Source organism: Solanum tuberosum, unplaced genomic scaffold (genome assembly GCF_000226075.1).
Source record: "Solanum tuberosum cultivar DM 1-3 516 R44 unplaced genomic scaffold, SolTub_3.0 scf00244, whole genome shotgun sequence".
Classification (NCBI taxonomy): Eukaryota; Viridiplantae; Streptophyta; class Magnoliopsida; order Solanales; family Solanaceae; genus Solanum; species Solanum tuberosum.
Window position 1 is genome coordinate 212,141 of NW_006239181.1, and position 22,763 is coordinate 234,903.

Here is a 22,763-nt window from a genome sequence, read left to right on the forward strand (position 1 = left end):
ATTATATAGGGATAAGGGTCTGAAAAATATTCCAACTTTGGTCGAATTTACTGTTGCGATACTAAACTTTCATGAGGACCTATTACCTCCATAGACTATTTAATACCGTATTTTTACCCCCTGAACTATTTAATAGTGTATTTTATTTTGCATTATTTTTTATGTCCACGTAGGCAAATATATATGTTTAAAATACGGTATTAAATAGTCTAGGGAGGTAATAGGTCCTCATGAAAGTTTAGTATCGCAACAACAAATTCGATAAAAGTTGGGGTATTTTTCAGACCCTTATCCCTATTATATATATAGTATAAATTTTGTAAAGATATTGTACATGGTTTAACTCAACCTCAAAAGCTAATGAATTGTTCAAGTCCATCTAAGGAGATTGATCAGCAATTCATTTCCAACCAATATAGAACTTTTACCCACTCTAACACCCCCCTTCACGCCTAGCTAGGTTCAATTGTCATGCGTGGACCAAGAGCCCAAGCAAAAATAAACCTGGGATTTGTGAATTCTAAATTCTTCTTAGTTGGTGAATTTTAAGCATATACATCATCATATTTGTATCTAACGCCTAACGCTATTATTGCAGAAAGCATGACACCTGAACCTCATATTATAATCAGGTACTATGCCTAGATCTAACACATGAATAGATTGTAGCCAAATGTTAAACTAGATTTACGTTAATTCGTACGATGACGATAGCTAAACAATGGAATTCTTTTTCTCTCTCTTGTAATTCTATACATTAAATGAAAGTTGCTAGTAATAGTGGAGCAAGATTCTTATTAGTGGGCTTAAAGCCAATCATGAAATTAGGCAGATAAACATGACAGCATTCATTCATTTTTTTTATTTTTTTGTTAGCTATACCACTGGCTCCTTTAATTTTTAGTAGACGCCCATAGAAATAAAGTGTGGCATTAGTGGATTTATCGAATTCTCACGCATTACCCATTTTGCTTTCAACTCTTAATAGTAGTATTATAATCGTTCTATGACTTCCTTCATTATGAGTTAGTACAATAACAACTAACAAGATCTCCTTTGATCCTCGTCGTATGCTTGACTAACTCATTTTAACACGTTTATTTGTGGCCTTCTAACTCTAGTAATTTCAGAAGAGAAATTTTGAAGCAACGTTAACGAAGAATTAAGTTGATTTGAGTGAGTATGTTGTAACCCAACTTTCTTTTTTTTTACTTATGAAGTCTAAATTAGTCCATGAGAAGTTTCGTAGAAAAATTAAAATAAAGTTTTATCTATTATATGCAAGTATAATGAAAAAGAAAAAAAAAGTTGTACAATATTAATTTTATTTAATAATTAAAAAATTATAAATAAATTAATTACTCCTTCCGTTCACTTTTACTTGTCACTTATTCCTAAAATAAAATTTCATTTTTACTTGCAACTTATAACATATCAAGAAGAAAGACAAAAAATAAATCATATTATACCCTCAGCATTAAATACGTATTTTTCAAGAAATCATTTAATATGGGATAATTTGGTAAAATACATATATTAACAAAAATAAAAAAATTAATGGACGTGCCAAGTAAAAGTGAACAAAGAGTAATTAAAACTTGATATAAGTTGAACAGTTGGGGTTTGTCAAATTATTTAAAAATCATATGGACTCTACCCGTTTCAGGCCCAAATAGCTATTGCCTATTGAGCAAGTTTGGACAATCATACATTCATCAATTCATGAGGAACTTTCATAAACCAAACTAGTATAGGAGCTAATTACTTAATGTATCAATAGTTTCAATAATTATGTGTTTTGTCCAAGTCGCTTCTAGAAACACTTTATTTGCCTTCAGATACATTGTATTCGCCTCTAAATTGTATGAGCTAAGTTATCATGCCTTGTAAGGCATAACTAGTGGGTTATGAACTTCTTAAAGCATAACTTTTTGAAATTAGATTTATGCCTCGATTAACACAAGTTTTGTAGGAGCTAAGTAATACTCGAGAATTATGAACTAAACATATGCCTCCAATGACAAATTCTATATGAATTAAGCAGCTTAACTTGTTTTGTTTTCTCTTGTAAGACAAAACTTGTGTTATTATGATATGAAACTATAAACTTTTGCCTTGAGAATTTTTTGTTTTCTTTTTGGACGTCAAGGATATTTCCAGCCACCTTTTTAGTACTTTTAAGTTCTGAAGGTTACAAATATTAAAGTCAACAAATTAGAGAGACGGAAATTAAAGAACATCCGAGAAAAATAGGGGATTGTACGTATTCCCTCTTGATTTTTTTTTTACCCTCCCTAGGAGCTCTCACCCATTTTTGCTCCCTTGGTGACTCGAACTCGCAACCTTTGGGTTGGAAGTGAGGGGTGCTTACCATCCGAGCAACTCCCTCTCGTCCATTCCCTCTTGATTTGCAAACTTCTGCGAGTCCTATCTAGACATGTCAAATAGGCTGATCCTGTCTTATTGGGCCTACAATTGAACCGTGGGCTACAAGCAGGACCAAGCTTGTTAATAATTATAATGGGCCTATGGAAGTTCGATGCGTAGCAGAATATGTGGATCCGTGCTCGTAACTGCACCCAAGACCCAATTGGACCGGGTAATTAAGGAGGCAAGGCTTTATCTTATTAATCCATATGAAGTAACGAATTAACTAATTATAGTACTAATAAAAATATGAGTAAATTTTAGGAATAATAAACATAAAAATTATATTAGCGTTTTATAGCTACTGTTTTGTTATTTGTACTCCATAACAAATATAGTTTGCTATGGAGCAAATACTGTTTTATTATTTGTACTCCATAAAAGTTGTGTTTGTATATATGTATATGTTCTTTGTGTTAGGCTAGAGTGGCGAGCGAGATTATGAGAGAGAGGAATTAGGCTAGCGAGAGAAGGCAGAGAGTGGAGAGAGGTGAATTGTATATGTATATCGGTTAGATAATTATATATATGTAACTACTATGTATATGTATCAATGATTGTGTTTGCATATCTGCATAAAATTTGAATTTGTATACAAATGAATCGAGTTAAAATATTTGTATTTGTATATATAGTCTCTCTCGCTTTATACAAAAACAAACACAATTTATACATTTGTGTTTGTATAAAAGTGAGAGAGGCGAGAGAGAATTGAGAGTGGCGAGCAAGATTTAAAGGAGCTAGAGAGGCGTTAATGGCAATGTATTTGCTACGAATTGAAATTAAATGAAACTGTAGCTCTAATATTTATTTTGAATTATTAATTTGTTATAATGCACAATATTTCCTAAAAATATATAGCTAAAATTAGAATTAAATTAAACATTATATTATCTATGGGGTCGGTTTGCATTTAGTGTGTAGTTTGGGTATTGACTCGATCCACTTGACAGTTTAGTTTTATCCATATCTTTTATGATTTGGCAATTGATGATTTATGATTTGTTGATACGTATACCTTGACCCTAATTTTTTTTAAAGGACACGATGGAGTAGACGTAATTAAATATCAAAGGGAACTCAATTGGAGAAAGATCATTAACATTTATTTAATTGATATACTCATGGAACAAGAGACAAAATCTCTTAACACATTCTTTGAACTTAGTGTCCATAATGTATCATTCTCAACAATCATAGACATCTTCCTCCATAACCTGCAGTTTTGAACAGAGCTTGCTTCACGTCTTCAGAACTCAAAAAATTTCGATGCTCCACTTCCTATCAAAATAAATAATTAAATAAACCGGTCATTTAATTTGTATCTGAATATATATTTTACTTGAGATCGAAAAAACAAAGTATATTGTAAAAGGATCAATTCGTGATAATTGTAAATTTATTAGCGAAAAACCAATATTTCTCTTCAAGTTCAAATAATGACAAATTTTGATACACACTTATTTTTGAAAATACTATACTTTTCATATTTGTCACTATGTATCGAACATTCACTTTAAGTGTATAAAATGAAAAAAAAAGAAAAAATTTAATTGTAGATTACCTCAGAACAAGAAGCTCTCATTGAGAAGTCACTGAAACAGCTGACAACACATTGTTGCACCTCAAGCCCTAATGCTTCCATTGTGTGTACTGTTGATAAAAGTAAACCTGGCTTCGTTCCGCAGCATATCTCTATGCTCGTCTCATCCTCATTTCTCCTTTCTACATCAAACTACAAAAACAACAGTTTAGTTTATTGTTTACTTTTTTTTTAGCCGATATACATAAATAACTATACACTTATTATACGTAATCATATGCATATTATACATTTAACGGCTATTTTTAGTTTAATTAGTTAGGTGGTATTACGTACCCCCACCACAAACGGACAAATATATACGACAAAGCTCATTAGAAACAGTATTAATTCACATCTACTATCCTAATGTACAAATTAAATTAACCAAACAATCATTATATTATTTGAATTTTGACGTACATAATTTAATAGAAGAAAAATTGTACCTTTGGAGGATTTCTTACAAGTGCTTCATTAGGCTTTAATCCCTTGAAATTTCCCAGAAATTTTATGTCCTTAATTTCATCTTCCATTTCATTTTCTTCATGCAATCTGTTGATTTTATCTAAGAGCTCCTTCACATAATCAATTGTATCTCCAAGTATAGATGTTCTATCCATCTGTCAATTAACTTTATTCAAACAACTAATTAACTTATAATAATTTAATAAAGGGAAATTAATTAATTAAATCACCTTGCTTATTTTGGGTACAATAGATCTAAGCATAGAGAGTCTGTCATTGAGTCTTTTCCTTCTTCTCCTTTCTGCCATAAGATTCTTAGAAGGCTGTCCTTCTAATTTCTTCACTTTATAATTTTTACTCTTTTTTTCTCCCACAATTCTTGAAGTTGCTTCTTCCATTTTGACCACTTTGTTAATATTGTAACAACTAAATGTGTCTTCATAATGCCCATGAAAATCAGTAGAAAAATGACCAATTTGCCCTTCCTCTATAATGGATCTTTCTTGAATATTAGTATTATTATTATAAGTAGAAGAATCAATTACTTGAGGTGGGGCAGTAGTAGTACTATTGAAAGAATGAAGAAAAGGGTATGATGATTCTTGAAAATCAGGACATGGAAAATAATTGGATTGTGAAGGAGACATGATGAGGTCTAAAAGGGAAGAATTTGAGGGTACAAATTCAGGATTTTGTTGATAAAAAGTTGGTGATTCAATGTTCCATGCATTTGCAAAAGTGTTGTTCCAACTTTCTATCCTTGGAGAAACTACTACTTCTAAAAAATCTTGTTGAGTGAGCTCCATCTCTCTCTCTCTCTCTATTATTACAACAAAAAAGGTTGATAGGGAGATGTCCTCAAGTGACAGCTAACGTGATGTTGCGTCTAGCTAAAAAGAAATGTATATATAGACAAATCAAATTATACTCCTTCCTCTTCAATTACAATATATAGATTTTATGTAAATTTATAGCGCTAACAGTGAATTACGTTATATTTTTACTCTTTTTTAAATTACAATTTTTTTTTATATTTGGTGGATTTCGGATACATCCCAAAACATCCTGATATATCGCGTTTCAATTTTGAATACATCCATCAACGTTCAATTACATCACGTTTTAGTTTCACATACATCACTCAACGTTTTAATACATCACGTAAAGTTATGTATCCGACCAATACATTGAGTAAAGTGATGTATTCGACTGATATATTGCGTAAAGTAGAGATTTTTATAATTTTTTCAAATGATAAGAAATTCTAGAGGATAAAGTAAAATAATTAATTGTATATTTAGATAATTTTTTCTTAAAATATATGTATCGACTATCAATTATTTATATTAAATCAATAAAATTAATTTTTATATATTAGTTATAAATATGCGTGTATTTAAGAGACAGATGTAGGTATTAAGCTTTTACCTAAATATATTACTTTCTCTATTTCATTTTATATGATGTATTTGATGCTGTATATAAAGTATAAGAATAATGACTTCTAGCCTATATTAAAAGTATCATTATAATTTTTGGTCTTAAAATATAAAATATACCATAATACTTGCTTCTTATAGATTATGTGATTAAGAATAAAATAAAAAATTTGGTAAGAGTTTTTAGATATAGAAAAATATTTTATTTTTAGACTAAAAAGAGAAAAATATCATATAACAAATTTATACAAAGTCGTACTTTTAGGAATTTAGGTAAGTTAATCTAATCTGAATATAGGATGATCATAATGGAATTTTAATTTTTCTTTTTCCACAACAAATAATAACATAGTCAATTATAATTATAAGGTTAAAAAAAAAAGTATTCTGATCTGACATCTACTTTATACAATAAATAAGTTATCTCCATAAACTCCAAATTTTATCCTATTTTCTTGTGTAATGTATTGGAAAGCCTTTTTCTTTTCCTTTGGTATTCTTATTATGTTGTATCTCGTTTTCTGAAATGTGTTCCCTATGGTAGAGGTTTACTCCGTTCTTTCTTTTCACTGTTTTAGGTTTCAAGTCCTTTAACAAGTTAAGAAAATTATCCCTTATTTAATATTTTTTTAAAAGTCAAATGAACATGAATTAATTAATTTTATTTTCTATGTTGATCAAATGTAAATTTTCAAAATTAATAATTTTGAAAGATAAAATAAAAAAAATAATGTCATTTATATTTTAATTTTGTGAAGTAACAAATATTAAGGAACATTCATCATCATATAAATAGGAAGGGTGAAAATATTATTTTAAGATCATTTTTATAGAAATCCGTAGTGAGACAGTATATATATTTTAATCCCAATGTCTGATTAGTTTGACCCAGCAGAGTCTGTCCGAATCGAAAAGGATAGATTCGAACCTCTCGCTAGCCTGCCAACTTCCTTGCCTCTTTTTGCTTCTCTCTTCTACGTTCATTACAATAAATAATAAAATAACCTTTTTTCGTGATAAGTCTATAGTTTTTTTCTTTTTTCCAATTATATTTCTGCAAAGTATATATGTTCACGTGATGATGCAACGAAAACTTTTTTTTTTCTAGGACCAACATAACATGCATTGGCTAAATTACTTATTCATAGCTTTGAGATGGATGTTCATAATTAAAAAGAGGTGACAGATGTTACCTGATTAAATTATCTATTGTAATAGATATTCGAGAATACTTATAAAAATAATCAAATGAAAGTATTTAATGGAGATATATTCTTATGTTTTCAAATGCTCGTACGAATAGAACATATTCAAGTGTGAATGAAATTTGGAGATAAATTTAAAAAGAACGGTTATATTTATTCATGTACTCTTAGAAAATGATCATGTTTGCTCTTCGTCATATTTTTTTAATATATTTGTCATTGTCATTGTCATCCAACTTTAATGTCATATTTATCCTCTATCCGTTAAATCTCCATATTTTCACTTAATATTATTTATGTTGTGCCTATGTGGATTTTATTAAAATCATTTTAACTTGCTCCATACATTAAACCCAATCCACTAATCAAAATAAAACCCAACTTGATTCTTCTGCATAAATTTTCTCGAAAAATTTTATTATGTATGAGGCACAAATATGATGTGGTAGACAATACTTGTATGAGACTCCATTTATTGTTTGACAAGTGGATAATTGGGTCCCATTTCAAAAAATTACCCAAGCTCTTTCTCTCTCTTCATTTATGACGTTTTCCCTCTCTCTTACTTTTTTGTTTGATTTCTTTTTCAAATTGTTCCAAATTTTTCACCACCATATTTTAATAAAGTAATTTTATTCATGGAAACTATAAAATTAAAAAATTCTAGCCTAATTTATTCTGTTTCTAGCATACTGACATTATTTTTTCATGTCGATACTAATTATTTATATTGCTAATAATAGTTATATAAAATTATTTGTTAATTACAAATTAAGATATAATTAATTACAAAGTTTCTATGTTATTATAACAATTAATTCTCTTTGAAAGTGTAGATAAAATTTATAAAAAAATTTAAAAAATAAAGATATAAATAAGTAAAACTGTTATTTTATTTATGATTTCTTAAGAAATTCGTAAAAGAAAAACAAAGAAGGTATAAAATTAATTTGTTCTTTTATTCTTCTTTCGACATTTTCATGTTTTTAGAAGCACTTAAATCCATCAAATACTCTTCAATAAAAAAATATAACGGAAAGAGCATCAATGAACTTGACAAACAATTACATAAGTTTTGATACTATTTTCACGAAATTCAAAAAACGAAAAATATTCATAAACACCTACATAAATACATAATCATTTTGTCAAATTATACGATAATTTTATTAATAAAAATGATAATTTTATTAATTTATTCCTTAAATGACTTTTTGCGACTTTACAAATTTTATTTATACTTTTAATTAAAAAAATTGTTAGAATTAAATTTTTTTTACTTATATCTTAATTTTATAAACGAAAAAATAAATACAAACAATTATTTATTATAATATGAATAAATAACATAGAATAGGAATAAAAACTTATAGAGGTGATCATAAAAAAATTAATCAAAATTCGATACATAAAAAAGAAAAAACATAAACTAATTAGATTAGATAAGAACGTAAAAAAAAACATTTAAAAAATGGAAGCAAACAATATATTAAAATAAGTGTAAAATAAAAAAAACAAAAAGAAAAAGAAAAAACATAAACTAGTTAGAATAGTTAAGAATGAAAAAAAGATTTTAAAAAATGAAAACAAAAAATATATTAAAATAAGGGGGGGGGGAAAAAGGCTTAATAGATGCCCTTTGTCCCTTGGCAGATGGGTCCCAGTCCATTTGTCAATCAAATAATGTCTCATACAAGTATGACTTGGCATACCTCATACATAATAAAAATTTTCAATTTTCTCTATTGGAACAAATATAGAAAATTATATATCTCCTCTTTCACATTAGACAATACTCAACTTTAGAACTAATATATATTTTAGCATTCAATTCAATATTTTTTGTTAAGTAAACTAAAGCCAACTTTCACCTTTAATCTTGACTCACACAATTGAATCATTAGCATTTTATTTAAAAAAAACCAGAATTTAACAAACATTCTACATGTGCTCTGTTTTCTCGATGGTGAAGCATGTGAAGTGAGGTTCAACAATGGAGATGGATGATTTAAATTTTTTTCTGATGGCTACCGATGGTAAAACGGGAAGGTTATGAGAATAAATTCAAAGCAACTACCAGAAAACTTCTATATATCTAGAATATTTAATGTTGTTACTTGTTCAGGAATATATTTAATTGATGGATATGCTTCGATGATTCTGGGTGGTGGTTCGATTTTCCGATAGTGATGGAGATATGATAATTTCATTACTCTGTACAATTCCATTAACCCATCACTCCCATACAAATATAAAACCAAACCCACATGTGGATGGATTAAAATGATTTTAATAGTGTTTAGATTTAATTAGATGAGAATAAAATTCACATAGGCACAATATAAATATTATTATGTAAAAATATGGAGATTTAACGAATGGAGAGTAAATATGACCTTAAAGTTGGATGGTAAGAACAAATATATCAAAAAAGTATGATGAAGGGCAAATATGATCCTTTTCTAAGAGTACATGAGCAAATATGACCCTTTTCCGTTTAAAGAATTGTTGTGTACACTGCCACTTGTTTTTACTTGTGGCAAAAAGTTTGCCCTTTTTCTAAATTTAGGTATGGGCTTTGATTAATCTACTTTTAAGAGAGGTAAGTACTTCATAAGTTGAGACTGATAATTTCAACAAGAATAAAAGCAATGTCAACACACTGATCATTTGTTTACATTTTTTTTTTTAATTACAACAAATAATTTGATTTTATAATCAAACTAGTAAACTTAGTCGAGCTATGCGCAGTGTAAACAAATTATTAAATTTATGATTTTTTTGTAATAAAATTTAAATGTTAAAAATGTTTTAAAGATTCTTTTCAAGCTTCAAATCCAAATAAATGGAAACTAAAAATTCTTACACTTGAATTTGTAATTTTGATTTGATTCATGAAATATTGATTTTATCCGAAAGAAAAGAATAAGCAAAAGAATCTTTAAAATTTATGACTTTATTATCCATATGAATGCATTCTTTTATAGAGTTCTGACTTAGTAAACGAAGGAAAATATACATTTACCGTAGATAAATAAAATAAAGATATGTTTGGATTAACTTAAAGTTTGCTTCCACTAAAATAATGTTATTTTTTCTAATATAAATGCATAAAATGTAGAACTAAATGCAAATTAATATAAAAATAACAGATCTATCAAGAAAAAAAATGAGATAATTAGAATTTTCATTCTAGCCTCTTACAGATTTTGCTTTATAATATTCACCTTTTAAAATTTATAATATTACATTTATCTTTCTTATTTTAATTATTTTAACACTTCTTTTAATATTAATATTAATATAAATATAAATATAAATTATTATCCCATTTATTTGTTTGGATAAATCAAACTAAAAAATCTCTATTAAAAATCTTCTAAGTATCATCACACATATACAAATAGAACCTTCACTCTAGCCTCCTAGATATTTCAATGAAATGAATAAATAAACAATCTTTAATCTCCATACGAAAAGTATTATTATAACTCTTTTTTAGGAAGTGTTCTAATTTCAACCTATTACATTATGTGGTTTTATTGTGGGAAGAAAATAATTTTTTCGTTGTTCATCACTTTTTTTCTTTTGCTAACCTTCAAAGACAAAATTATTAGACTATTTACCATAATAATGCATTTCTAATTTTTGAAATGCCTTAATAAATCATACTCACCAAATTTTGAGGAAAATGTGAGTTATGGAGATAATTTTTTAAAATAATATAATTGCAAATAAGGTCAAGAAAAGAAGGGAAAAAAAGTATGATCATATATAGCAAGGTGTCACATTACTTTATTGATACATAACTTTATTATATATAGAGAGATTATATAAATATTAATGTACAATTTACGTATCTTTTTTGGTTCTTACATCTTCTATGATTTTTTTTTAAACATTATATGAAAAAAATTCAAGGTTAATAAATAATGACTGAATTAAATAATGCATGTGAATTTAATTATGAAAAAAAAGAAAGAGAATTTTTTTTTTATAAAGAAGAAAAGATCATGATGTAATATTTTGGGAATGTAAACTTAGATATATAACTGTCTTTGTGTATTTTATTTTTTAGTATAAATTGGCAACATTTATGTTTGATAATGTTGATATATTTTCTCATTTTGATAGAAAAAAATAAAATAAAAAAGTTATAAAATGAAATTGGAAATAATGAAATGGAAAATAAGAAAATAATTTTGTTAGTTCTCTTCTTTTTTATTTAATTTAAAATTAAAATATTCACAAACATAATTACAATGTGTCAATGATCATTTTATTCTCTAATTAAACTGAACAATTAATGCATATTAATGAATATGCATTTTATTTTTCTTTCATACTCATTTGCTATCACTTATCTCCCCTCAAATTTGTTATTCGGGTGCCATTATATGTTATCACAATTTTTTTGATTTCTCTCTCTATGTATATATATAAAATAAAGGAGATGCCCAAGTTTTTCTCATGAGTCAAATTAATTTAAACATATCTTTCCATATTAATAATAATTAGTTGATAAATATTGTTTCAATACAATTAAAATAAGCGAGATAAGGTAATATCATAAATCACAAAAACAAGAGAGTATTATGAGACAAGCATGAACAGAGATCTTTGAAATTATTCAAAGAAAAAATGTAAAAAAAAAAAGAATAAATAAAAACACACTTGTTGTTAGCTACAAACTTCTCCCTTAAAACAACCTGCTAAAGTAAAAATAAAAGAAAAAAATCTAAATTTAAGAAATAAGAAATTATATTGCCACGCTGGAACTTATAGCTAATTAAACTATTTGTTTCAATCAAATTAAATGCCACGCTGGAACTTATAGCTAAGAAAAGGCTCTTATATTAATTTCTTCACGAATACACAGTATTAATTACTTCATTTTTAACTGATCATTTACTGGCTATTGAAAGCATATGGGAATTAAATCCTTCTGTCATTCCACTGCAAATATGCCTAACAACTGACAAAATCGTCGTTTAGTCATAATCTGATAGATACCTTCCGTAATGACTGAGCTAAAACCTGACTTTTTATAAGAAAAAATAAAATCGTACCAATCCAAAGAGGTAACTTCAAAGAACAGTAACTTTAGACCATATTGTTTAAATTAAGGATACGCAAAATTTAGCTAAATATCATATAATTTTGCAGTATTAAACATGCACATAGAATTAAAGAATAGTAAAAAAATTAAAAATTTAAATATATTAAAAAAGAAAAAAAAAATTAAGTAAGCTTATGGTTTATTTTATTACTAGTAGCAAGAATTTGGTTGCAAATTATAAACATTAGATATAAAAAGAATAAAAGAAGATGAGGTCAATATAGCGCCGATAGCCTCTCTCTATTTTAAGGTTTAGACATGGCATGTTACTTGCTCATGGTTTTCTTCTTGTTTTATATATATTTCTCTATTCATTTATTTTATAAATAGAGCAGAAGTGTTTATCCAAATAACGTTTGCCGACCAAAAAATTTTTTCACCCTAATTAGATTAGAATGAAAGTAATAGCGTACTATAAGACAAGACACCATTACTATGGACAACCGACCATGTGGTGAAATGTGAATGCAAAACTTGGGAATTTCCACAAATTTATTACTGAAAATAAAAGGGCAAATCTTAATAGTTTAGCTGATTGATTATCTGTTCTCACTTTATTGATGAGGGTTCAATTCTCTATCATGTATTAATGAACACAACCACCTCCATTCCAATTTCTCATCCGACCCCGTGCACGAAAAAGAGTACAAAATGAAAAAGGTTATTAGAGGTCATTACAAACATATGTTCTTCGTACAAAAATCTATAGACTTCTTTCATATGTTTACTTCTTCGTATTTTTGAATTTTCTAGTAAAATTTCTAACTTCAGCACAGATTCCTATGCAATAACTTGCGAATCACACACGAAATGTGAAGCCTCTTGGTGAGGGAAATTGATTCAAAGCCTCCCACGTAAGAAACCAAGTAACAAACCCAGTACTCATCCAACCAATTCAGCCAACGTCAATTGTTTCCAAGCACTTTCTCCATATGTCCTCTCTTTTTTATTTTTCACCTTCTTCTCATTGTTCTTTTTCTGATTGACAGAGGGTATCTATAGTATCTACATTTGTTTTTGGAATACATAACAAGTTTTCGTGTAATAATGCAATACATAGAGTAGGTAAAAGTACTTAGCTTGGAATATTATTTGTACGATCGAAGTGAACGAATCAATTATCGCAGATTTGTAAATTATTATTGATGTGACAAGAAGGAATTGCTCGAATGGTAACTGATAAGCATCCTTCACTAGCATTAAGATTGCAAGTTTGAGTCAATAAGAAAACAAGTAAAAAGATCCCGGGGAGGAGTAAAATAAAAGTATTTTATTGTTGATGCAATCATATTATATGAGAGAATTCATGTTAGTAATCAAGCATGCATGTGGCATCGACTCTATTTTGCAGTGATGACGATGATGAGAATATTTCTATTTTCATGATAATTGAGAATAATTTACAAAACACGTTTGCATATGTTTATTTTTTCTCGTCTTATCAAACATAATATGTACCTGACGTTTCATTTCCTCACAAGTGTTAAACAGAGTCTGAAGCGGTCATTTTTTTCCTTCAAAAAACAAAAACGGCACATCAAAAAAAAAATTAACCAAAAGGGCAAAATTGCTCCGTCAGCAATTTTCTTCTGACAAAAATTGACCGTTAAAAGAAATAAAAATTGCTGTCTTAGCAGCAATTTTCTCAAAAAGAAAATCATTATTTCTTTAAAATCGCTGCTATAGCAGCGTTTCTATAAAAGAAAAAAAAAGAAAGTGAAATCGCTGCTATAGCAGCGATATTTTGTTAAGGAATAAAAAAAAAACATAAAGAACAAGTTTTAAATTACATAAATTTCCGGCGGCAGCCACTTAAAAAAAAAACAAATTTTTTAAAGAAAAATCGCTGCCTTTCAGTTTTAATTTTTTTTATTCATTAAAATCGCTGAAAGGGTAAAGATTTTTTTTAAAAAAAAAGCTTTTTATGAAAATCGCTGCCTTCAATTTTAATTTTTTATTATTAAATTCTCTGCAAGGGTAGGATTTTTTTTTTAAAAAAATTTAATTTCTTAAACATAATCGCTGGTATAGCAGCGATTTAACTTCAAAACTTTTTTAAAAAAAAAATTCTTAAGCAGCGATTTTACTCTTTTTATATATATATAAAAATGCTGCTATAGCAGATTTTAAAGAAAAAATATTTTTTTGAGAAAATCGCTGCGCGATTTTTATTTTTTGAAGAAAAAAATTTACCCTTTTAGCTCCGGACTCGTGTTAAACATGAGTATCATTATTTTTTCTCTATTATTGTTTGAAAATAACCTGTAGATTCGATAGTACTAATTACAGGAATAAAGAACAAATTAAAATTCACTGCCCAGAAATTATTTTACCCTGCTTCTCTTAAAATGGAGAAATAATTTATTGTACCATTTACCAACTAAAATGTTAAGTTGTCTGATTGCCACGATCACTTATTGCTGTACAATATTCCCTTACTGTTGCACGAAGTCCTCAACCTTTTTACGTATACTTTGGGGTATATATGTTATGTGGCATCGTCAAAATATTTTTTAGATATTTGTATGGTTATAAATTATTTCACAAAAATAAAAGGAGAATTTTAAAATTGTATTGTTTCTAATTATAATAAAATGATATTTTTTATGAGACGGATTAAAAAGGAAAAAAAAGTACCAAATAAAATAGAACGGAGTGAATATATCATAATAAACAACATGGTATATATATGATACGTAGTTACGTACTAAATACTATGGAAAAAATAAATTTAGATGATACAGTGTCATCACAGCTCACATGGATGATAATTGATAGTAATATAGTGTAATATTTACATACTAAATTATTTATGTGTTAGATTAATGAATACATTATTCTCACACATTCCTCTAATTCAGGGAAGATCGCCACGCTATAAATATCGACATTGATAAATATGACTCGAGTAATATACATTACGTTCCCTTCCCAATAATAATAGTCACTATTTTACTTCTTAAAAGTCAAAATAATAAATTATTTTAATTTTAGAATTTCAATATTCAAATAAAATATGAAAAGTATTATAAGTTATAATTTTTTTTATATTAATATGGCGAAAAAAATTATCTTGAAACATTGATCAAATTTCAAATAGTTTGACTCTCAATAAAAAAAAAATGTGATAAGTATTTTAGGATGAAGAAAGTATGAGATTGTCTTATGGAAATCGTATATATGAAGATCATCCTTGTAGGACGGAAAACAATATCCCAAATTAAATTGATTGATCGGGCAACTTTTCGAGAAACTAAAGTGATACTATAATTTACTTTTAACTCAACATTTTATGTCTGGTTTTGAAAGGGGGCAGTGATTATTCTTGCTTCAGGAAAGTTATAAATAAAATGGGACTTTCTAATATATATTCCAAAAAAATATTAGAAGTATATTACAGAACAGCCCCTCTAATCGAACAAATTTCCCCGCAAAATTAGGAAGATAACATATTAGTTATTGTGCAATTTGTAGAGACTATGATTAATTAATCGCTTGTGGGAGGTCAAAGATATATCTATTTCATTCTTCGTATAATTTAATTCTAGGAACAGCCTACCAGTAATTAAGGGACTATTGTGGACAATGTAGTAAGTAGTATCATATATTATAATAATAATAATATATATATATATATTGATTATTCTTTTTGTCATATGGTGCAAATTTCTACTACTTATGAAAGGCGCAGTTTTTTATTGCACCATTTTTGGACACTTAATAATCCCTGATGCATTCATGAATCACCTTGAGCATATTGTAGTTAAAGTTTGAATTTAGACTTCTTTTTTAAGGAATAGAATTGAAAAATAGAATAAAATCATACGAAGATAACATAATATGGATCGATGATGTATCAATAAATGAACATGTTACGTTCAATTTTAGGATAACAATCTAATAAATTCATTTATCCTGGAAGTAATATGGGCACTACCGAGTTTGTAAGTTCAGGAAAATCAATAAAACTTCCCATAAAACTATATTGTTAAATCCAATCTTTATATAGCTCTCATTGCTTAAAACTTGATTTTCTTTTGTCCTACTTTCGATATTCCTGGACTATTAGTTTTCGATATACTAAAACTTTGTGCATGTTTACCATGTACTTATAACACAAGATTCACGGTTCACGTGTAACGTATATAATAAAATTAAAGGAAAAAGTTGGACAAATCAATAACCTTCCACAAAATTAATGTGGAAGGCGAAATCATAAATCAAAAGATCTTCTTTCATCACTTGTTAAATCAAGCTCTTAAAATCTTGATAATTAAACAAAGAAAAATTAGGTTTCCAAAAGTGATTTTGCAACTTTGAATTTGGACAAGGTGAGGTGCAACATTGAACTTCTTACTAATAATCAATAGTTATGGGCTGAATGGAGTAATTAGGCCCATTGATAAAAGTTGGCCCAATTGAGATTTGAATCCGTCTCAGTTTCGGCTCCTATCTTCGTCCAATTCAAATGATTAGCTTGAACATGAAAAAAGTGACAACAATGCATTCAAAACGAAAATAGTTAGAATGAATGATATTACATAACTTTCGAGCATTAAATTTACTATGAATAAAGATTCAGAATTTATTATTTTAGCTTATATGGGAGAGATAGTGACATTTTCTCAATCCACAAAGAATTGTTATAAACAGTCATATACATATAACCAATAAAATAAATGTTCTCACCCTAGACTTTTTTGCTTTCATAAGTAAATTATAAATAAATTTTGATAAAAACATATGTATGATCTTTAAAATTGTTTATAGAAATAATATATTTTGTGGGTATAATTATATATATATATATTTGTTAGTTCGGTTCGGTTTGACTATTTATTTGTTTTTTTCCGAATAAAACCACGACCAACTTAAATACTGCCGATCTATAAAAATCTAAAACTAAACCAAATCAAACCCAAATAAAATTAGTTTGATCAATCAGTTTGGTTCAATTTTTCAGTTTGAATCTATTTTTATCCAAATCGTGAACATCCCTCACTGCTTGCAAACAGAGATGCACAAAAGCAACTAAATGCATAAATTGTGTTATTGCTTAGTAACTACATAAAAGCTACAGTAAAACCTCACTAAATTAATACTCGGTTAATTAATAATCTCACTAAGATAATAATTTCTTCCGGTACTGACTTGGGCCAATGGAAAAAATCACTCATTTCGATAAAGATAATATATTTTCATAAGACCCATATAAAATATTTGGTCCCATCAATATTATAAAATTAATAATTCTTTAAAAGTACAAATATATCTAAGAAAATTTAAGTGAAATAAGATTCTATTATTATGTTTGTTAAAATTTAAATCTTGTTGAAGCTCATCTCTAACTTTTCTTATTGCAACCAAAAGTTTCGGTGTTGTCTTTCTAATTGCACCATAAAATTGTGAAGAATTTTAGATGCAAGTGTTTCCTTACGCATATCTGATTCCAAATATATTGTATCATCTTCAACTTTATCATCAACATTGTTTTTCCAATGATATCCACAATTTGTTCTAAGTTCTGGACCTCTGAACATGTATCATTTTCACTCATCCAATAAGTTATTAACGTCCATTTAATTGCGGTAACCGAGATTATTAATCATGACCTCAAGTTCATGAATGACATTTTCACAAGTGAGTTCTTTGAAATTTCATCCCTAAATAATTTTTCGGTGTCAAAACACTCCGTAAATTAATAAATATTAATTTATCGATTAAATAATAGCTATACAAAATAATAATATTTCATGGTTCCACCTATATTAATTTAGAGAGATTTTACTGTATTGTCTCTCCTCTTTGTCGAACAATAATTGTTCTCTATTAACAGAAACAATAATAATAAGAATAATATTACTATATTACTTTTTAATATATTTAATTTCATGCTTTGAAAAAATATATTAGACATTAAATTAGTATTTAATAGCAAAAATAAAATAGACATAAAAAATTAATTATCTTTTAATTTTTCAAACTTGATAAATATTAATGGACAATTATTTTTAATATAATAGACAAATAAAAATTAAACTGTGAGAGCAGTAACTAATCATATTAAAAAACAGTAAACAAAAAATTGACTTTCTACCCGTTACTTATCGGGTACTTTATTACTGCCAATGAATGATTAAAAAAATGAAAACCCATAACGCCCACATTACAATTCTGAATTCTGTTATGTATTTCTAATTTCACCTATAAATATAATTCCAGCTCACCTTAACCTCAGTCAACAAACAATTGTTGGATAATCAATCATACACTCTTGTTCCAACAATGACCAAAAATATCCATTTCTTGATTCTGTTCATCTTACTAAACATTCTTGAATTCAATGTAAATTTAACCAAATCAAATCCACAACCCCAATTCCCATGTCAACCACCTCATCACAAATACACATTCTGCAACAAAAAATTGTCAATCTCCACTAGAGTTCACTCTCTAATCTCTTTACTCACCATTGATGAGAAAATTTTACACCTCTCTGATAATACAACTTCAATTCCAAGACTTGGTTTACCAGCATATGAATGGTGGTCAGAGTCTCTTCATGGTATTGGGACTAATGGACCTGGGATCAATTTCAATGGCCCCATTAAAAGTGCCACAAGTTTTCCTCAAGTTATTCTTACTGCAGCTGCTTTCAATAGAACTTTGTGGCATTCGATTGCATCGGCTATTGCAGTTGAGGCAAGGGCTATGTACAATACGGGTCAATCTGGGCTTACGTTTTGGGCGCCTAATATTAATGTTTTTAGGGACCCCAGATGGGGAAGAGGTCAAGAAACGCCAGGGGAAGATCCAATGGTGGTTTCTGCTTATGCTATTGAGTATGTTACGGGATTTCAAGAACTGAATTCGAAGGCGGATAAAGAAAGTAGTAATGGCCATGGGTTTGGGAATACGAGGAGGGTTCTTAAAGAAGATGATGATGCTGGTGATAAGCTGATGTTATCTGCTTGTTGTAAGCATTTCACTGCGTATGACTTGGAGAAATGGGGTGATGCTACCAGATACGACTTCAATGCTGTGGTATACTTCTTGATCTTTATACCTAATTGTCTAATTTCTGAGTTGTAGCTATACTAGATTTTGCTTTTTTTTTAGTTATTGCTGTACTTGATACGAGGGTCTTTCGAAAACAACCTCTCTACCTCCACGAGGTAGTGGTATGGTCTGTGTACATTCTACTCTCCCAGACCTCACTTGTGGGATTTCACTGCTATGTTGTTGTTTTTGGGTAGGTTATAGTACCTTATTACATAATTTTGAAGCTTATACTCATTAGGCCAAAGTTTGGTCTCAATTTGCTTCTATTTAGCTGGGAAGACAATAATATCACCAACAGTTGCATAGAATCTTCATTCTTTTTTCTTTTTACTTATTGTTCAATTTATATGACTAATCGTTGGACATATTAACAGCCGGAAGCGGAGAGTTATATAGCATAGGGTTCTGTTACTTGTTACCATTTCTGGTTCTGAATTCTCTTGACATATCACTCTCTTTATTGGGAATAATTGAGGTTGGTTTACACGACTATATGTATCACTTAATAACCACCTACAAGTTGAGCTGTGGCTGGCCTCAAAGTATCTGTTTTTTGTCGGAAATAGATTAAGCTGCTCAAGTAATGGTGAACACAAACACCAATGAATTCCATGTACACTACGTATTTGTGAAAAATCATTATTTCTAGTGTTAATTTCTTTATCACTTTACATATTAGGTGACCAAGCAGGATATGGAGGACACGTTTCAGGCACCTTTTCGTAGTTGTATCCAACAAGCTAAGGCCAGTTGCTTAATGTGTAGCTATAATAGTGTGAATGGAGTACCAGCATGTGCAGATAAGGTGCTCTTAGATAAAGTCCGAACTGACTGGGGGTTCGATGGGTAATATTTCCTTCTTTTTTCTCTGTGTAAGGCTTTTTCAAATGAGATTTACATCAAACATGTGTAATTGTTGAATGATTTAATTTCAGATACATCACCTCTGATTGTGATGCTGTGGCTACTATATATGAAAACCAAAATTACACTAAAACTCCAGAAGATGCGGTTGCTCTTGCTCTTAAAGCAGGTTTTCTAGCAGTCTCATCAAATTTGTTAAGCTATGTTACTCTATCCTCTTTTCCCAAATCTTATTCAACAATTTTGGCAGGAACAAATATAAACTGTGGAACATACATGCTGCGACACGTGAAATCTGCATTCCAGCAGGGGAGTGTGCTTGAAGAAGACCTAGACAGAGCACTGCAATACTTGTTTTCTGTTCAATTCCGGCTTGGTCTTTTTGATGGAAACCCTGCAAAGGGACAGTTTGCAAAATTTGGACCTCAAGATGTCTGTACTTCTAATAACTTGGAGTTGGCGCTTGATGCCGCGAGGCAGGGAATTGTGCTTCTTAAAAATGATCAGAAGTTCTTGCCATTGGACAAGAGAAGTATTTCTACATTAGCTATAGTCGGTCCTATGGCAAATGTGAGCAGTCCTGGTGGTACTTACACAGGTTAGAAAATCCAAAAACCTTTAGTATGACATGCTTGTCCGTCCTCCATCACTGAAATAATGCAATATCACATCGAAAATATAGAATGTTTTTTTCCAAATTCCAAGAGAAATATATTTTGTTTTCATTGCCAACATGGTAAATGCCCAAAGTGGATGCATATAATTTTGAGGTTGATGCTAGATATAAGTCTGGAAAAGGATTTGTGGTTACTTAGGAATTTGATTATTCCATGAACTGAAATATTAATGAATTCTGATCAGGAAGCATTCTACATCACCAAGTGAGTTTCTCGTTCTCATAGTTAGTCGGGACAATTCCCTTTTGACTTAATATTTTGCTTATATCACCGATCACAGACTATGACCTACTAATAACAGCTCACAAGAAAAAAATGTGATTCTTTGTTGACTGCAGAGGAAACACTTTGAACTGGTGGATAATTTAATATCCATTGTTATCTTACAGGAGTGCCATGCAAATTAAAGAGCATACATGAGGGGTTTCACCGTCATATAAATAGAACACTTTATGCAGCTGGTTGCCTGGACATAGGATGCAATTCCACTGCTGGTTTCCCGGATGCTATTTCTATTGCTAAAGAAGCTGATTATGTAATTGTTGTGGCTGGGTTGGATTTATCCCAGGAAACTGAGGATCTTGACCGGTATAGTCTTCTCTTACCAGGTAATCAGACAAACTTAGTTACCGCTCTTGCAGCTGTAAGTAAGAAACCAATCATTTTGGTTCTTACTGGTGGTGGACCTATTGATGTATCCTTTGCTGAGAAAGACCCAAGAATTGCTAGTATCTTATGGGTTGCTTACCCTGGAGAGACTGGTGGCAAAGCACTATCCGAGATAATTTTCGGATATCAAAATCCAGGTTAGTATAAATGTCATACTGGAAGTTGATAGTAGCAATTAGTTTCATATGCTAATGAGTTTTAGTCCCCAATGAAGCATAACCTAGTTTAGCAAAGGAAAGAGTATACACGGGGGAACTTATTGCCATTTGTCTCTGTTTTTGCAAAATGAGAACAAGCTGTGGGGTTGAGCTTTTATAAATAAAATGCAGGTGGAAAATTGCCTATGACTTGGTACCTTGAGTCATACACCAAAGTGCCAATGACTAACATGAATATGAGAGCTGATCCTGCAAATGATTATCCTGGAAGAACCTATCGGTTTTACACTGGAGATCCGCTATATGGATTTGGACATGGATTAAGCTATACAAGCTTCTCTTCGCAACTCTTATCTGCACCAAATAGATTGAGTTTATCACTTGGTAAATCTAATTGGAAAAGGAGTATACTTGCCCAAGAACACAGTAGGTTTGGTTACATTCATGTTGACGAAGTTCCAAGTTGTAGTTTGTCTAAATTTTTCATTCATATCTCTGTCACAAATGATGGGGACATGGATGGAAACCATGTTCTACTGTTATTCTCACGTGTGCCACAGAATATTCAAGGTGCTCCACTGAAACAACTAGTGGGATTTGATCGCGTGCATGTCCCAGCACGTAAATCTGTTGAGACAAGTCTCTCGATAAATCCTTGTGAGTTTCTCAGCTTTTCAAATGACCAAGGAAACAGAATACTGGCACTCGGTGAACATACTCTCATTTTAGATGATATTGAGCATATTGTATCCATTGAAATGTGACAAGAGCCATCGTGGTTATGATCGAGGAAATCAATTGCCTCTGCATCGGAGGGTTTTCTTGCCTGAAATGTTCATAGAATAAGAATACTGTTGTGACCTGATTCTCAGATTTTTCTCCATTTAGCACCAGAGCATGAAGTTGAGGAATTATAGGATTTTTGTATGCTCATTTGTACAATTACAGATTCAATAAGAATGTGAAAGATTTGTAATTGTCCCTTTTATTCTCTGTTACTATTAATGCTTGAAACTGTTTCTATCACATATTCATATTTCCAGAATTGTTTGATCATTTGACATGGATTCTAATACAAAAAGTTGACTAGGAC

General features: G+C 29.5%; 2 protein-coding genes across 2 annotated transcripts; one reads left to right on the plus strand and one right to left on the minus strand.

The window, feature by feature from the left end:
- Positions 1 to 3,517: 3,517 nt before the first annotated feature.
- LOC102588068 (transcription factor bHLH93) lies at positions 3,518 to 5,339 on the minus strand. Its single transcript, XM_006357694.2, has 4 exons — positions 4,708 to 5,339; positions 4,459 to 4,632; positions 3,992 to 4,162; positions 3,518 to 3,708 (listed from the first exon to the last, which is right to left on the minus strand). Exons 1-4 carry the CDS (start codon positions 5,281 to 5,283, stop codon positions 3,622 to 3,624), a joined length of 1,008 nt encoding a protein of 335 aa, XP_006357756.2. The 5' UTR covers positions 5,284 to 5,339; the 3' UTR covers positions 3,518 to 3,621.
- A 13,111-nt stretch (positions 5,340 to 18,450) lies between these two features.
- On the plus strand, positions 18,451 to 22,698 carry LOC102588393 (probable beta-D-xylosidase 6). The gene is made up of 6 exons (XM_006357695.2): positions 18,451 to 19,284; positions 19,982 to 20,148; positions 20,238 to 20,335; positions 20,417 to 20,764; positions 21,233 to 21,649; positions 21,842 to 22,698. Exons 1-6 carry the CDS (start codon positions 18,526 to 18,528, stop codon positions 22,432 to 22,434), a joined length of 2,382 nt encoding a protein of 793 aa, XP_006357757.1. The 5' UTR covers positions 18,451 to 18,525; the 3' UTR covers positions 22,435 to 22,698.
- The last annotated feature ends 65 nt before the right edge of the window (positions 22,699 to 22,763 follow it).

Excerpts from the sequence above, each read along its gene's own strand:
- LOC102588068 (XM_006357694.2), bottom strand. The coding sequence starts at position 5,283 with ATGGAGCTCACTCAACAAGATTTTTTAGAAGTAGTAGTTTCTCCAAGG. Across the intron at positions 4,633-4,707 it reads TTGTACCCAAAATAAGCAAG|ATGGATAGAACATCTATACT; the intron begins GTGATTTAATTA and ends GTTAATTGACAG. Across the intron at positions 4,163-4,458 it reads TTGTAAGAAATCCTCCAAAG|TTTGATGTAGAAAGGAGAAA; the intron begins GTACAATTTTTC and ends TTGTTTTTGTAG.
- LOC102588393 (XM_006357695.2), top strand. The coding sequence starts at position 18,526 with ATGACCAAAAATATCCATTTCTTGATTCTGTTCATCTTACTAAACATT. Across the intron at positions 19,285-19,981 it reads GATACGACTTCAATGCTGTG|GTGACCAAGCAGGATATGGA; the intron begins GTATACTTCTTG and ends TTTACATATTAG. Across the intron at positions 20,149-20,237 it reads ACTGACTGGGGGTTCGATGG|ATACATCACCTCTGATTGTG; the intron begins GTAATATTTCCT and ends ATTTAATTTCAG.